This window comes from Egretta garzetta, unplaced genomic scaffold (assembly GCF_000687185.1).
Source record: "Egretta garzetta isolate BGI_Z169 unplaced genomic scaffold, ASM68718v1 scaffold571, whole genome shotgun sequence".
NCBI lineage: Eukaryota > Metazoa > Chordata > Aves > Pelecaniformes > Ardeidae > Egretta > Egretta garzetta.
The window spans coordinates 51,336-52,368 of NW_009258622.1; the positions used below are offsets into that span (position 1 = coordinate 51,336).

Consider the following 1,033-nt stretch of genomic DNA (forward strand, 5'->3'; position numbering starts at 1 on the left):
ATTAACTTCATTTATTTTTTTCCCAGTCTTCCTTCTTGTTTTCTCCTGTCTGAACAGGCGGCGTCACATCCGCATCTCAGCCCAGCCACCACTTATCCCCTTCCCCGGGCTTCCTCTGTCAAGAAAACAGGGAAAAAAATCCCGTTATCTTTAGCAGGAGCCACACTTCCTACAGCAACCTGACTTGAGAGGAGCACGCAACTGAAGATCAGGAGACGTAAGAAAAACAGACATTCAAATCAAAAGGCGGCGTTAGCCTCTCGGCGCCCTGTGGTTTTGCTCCCAGTCACACGATGACGCATGGCTGCGTTTAGCCGTTGGGATAAAGGCAAACTGCAACTCGCAGCTTAATGTCAGCTTGCGTGTTTAGAGCCTGGCGGGTTTAAGGGACATCAAATGGCCAGAGGCCACAGAGGTCGTTATGGCCTGTGGCATCCGCTAATTGCAGGGAGCAAATCAGGCGGCGGAGGGTCGTGGGAGACGAAGTAACTCGGAAAGTACCGCGGGCGAAATGCCCTCCTCCCGTCAGGGTGCCGGCACGGTAACCAGCTTCTTGCTGGTACCCAAGAGCAGCCAGCTCTGCTAAAGCAGAGATTATTAGCGGCTGCGTTAGAGGCAGGAGTTAAGAATTCACCTATTTCTGCGGCTTTTTAAAGTCTCTTTTTCTCTTCCTCCCCCTACTTCTCCCCCCCAGATATTCCTGCAAATATAACTGGGCCCTGCAGCTCTGCGTGCGGGAAGCCTCCCGGCCGGCCCCACATCCCCAGGGTCCCCAGTAAACCCAGACAGACTGACAGCTGCTGCCATTTGTAAAGGGAACGTTCTCTTTCAGGTGTGGTGTCATGAGAACCTCCTGTTAATGACAGCAGTGTCATGGTTTAACCCGGCTGGCAGCTCAGCACCACGCAGCCGCTCGCTCACGCCCCCCTCCCTCAGTGGGATGGGGGAAAGAATCGGGGAGATAATAAAAGGTTAGAGCCAAGGGCTGAGATAAAGACAGTTTAATAAGATAAAATAGTAATAATCCTAATAA

General features: G+C 52.1%; 1 protein-coding gene across 2 annotated transcripts in view; it reads left to right on the forward strand.

Annotated features, from left to right (window-relative positions):
- The window catches only part of LOC118453315, a 6,256-nt gene extending 5,394 nt beyond the window's left edge, over nucleotides 1-862 (forward strand). The window contains exon 8 of one of the 2 annotated variants that reach the window (XM_035903686.1): nucleotides 27-862. In XM_035903686.1, coding sequence (XP_035759579.1) covers nucleotides 27-183 — 157 coding nt within the window. In that variant the 3' untranslated portion in view covers nucleotides 184-862. The remainder of the gene's footprint in view (nucleotides 1-26) is intronic. The other variant, XM_035903687.1, reaches the window with a different exon arrangement.
- Nucleotides 863-1,033: the final 171 nt, after the last annotated feature.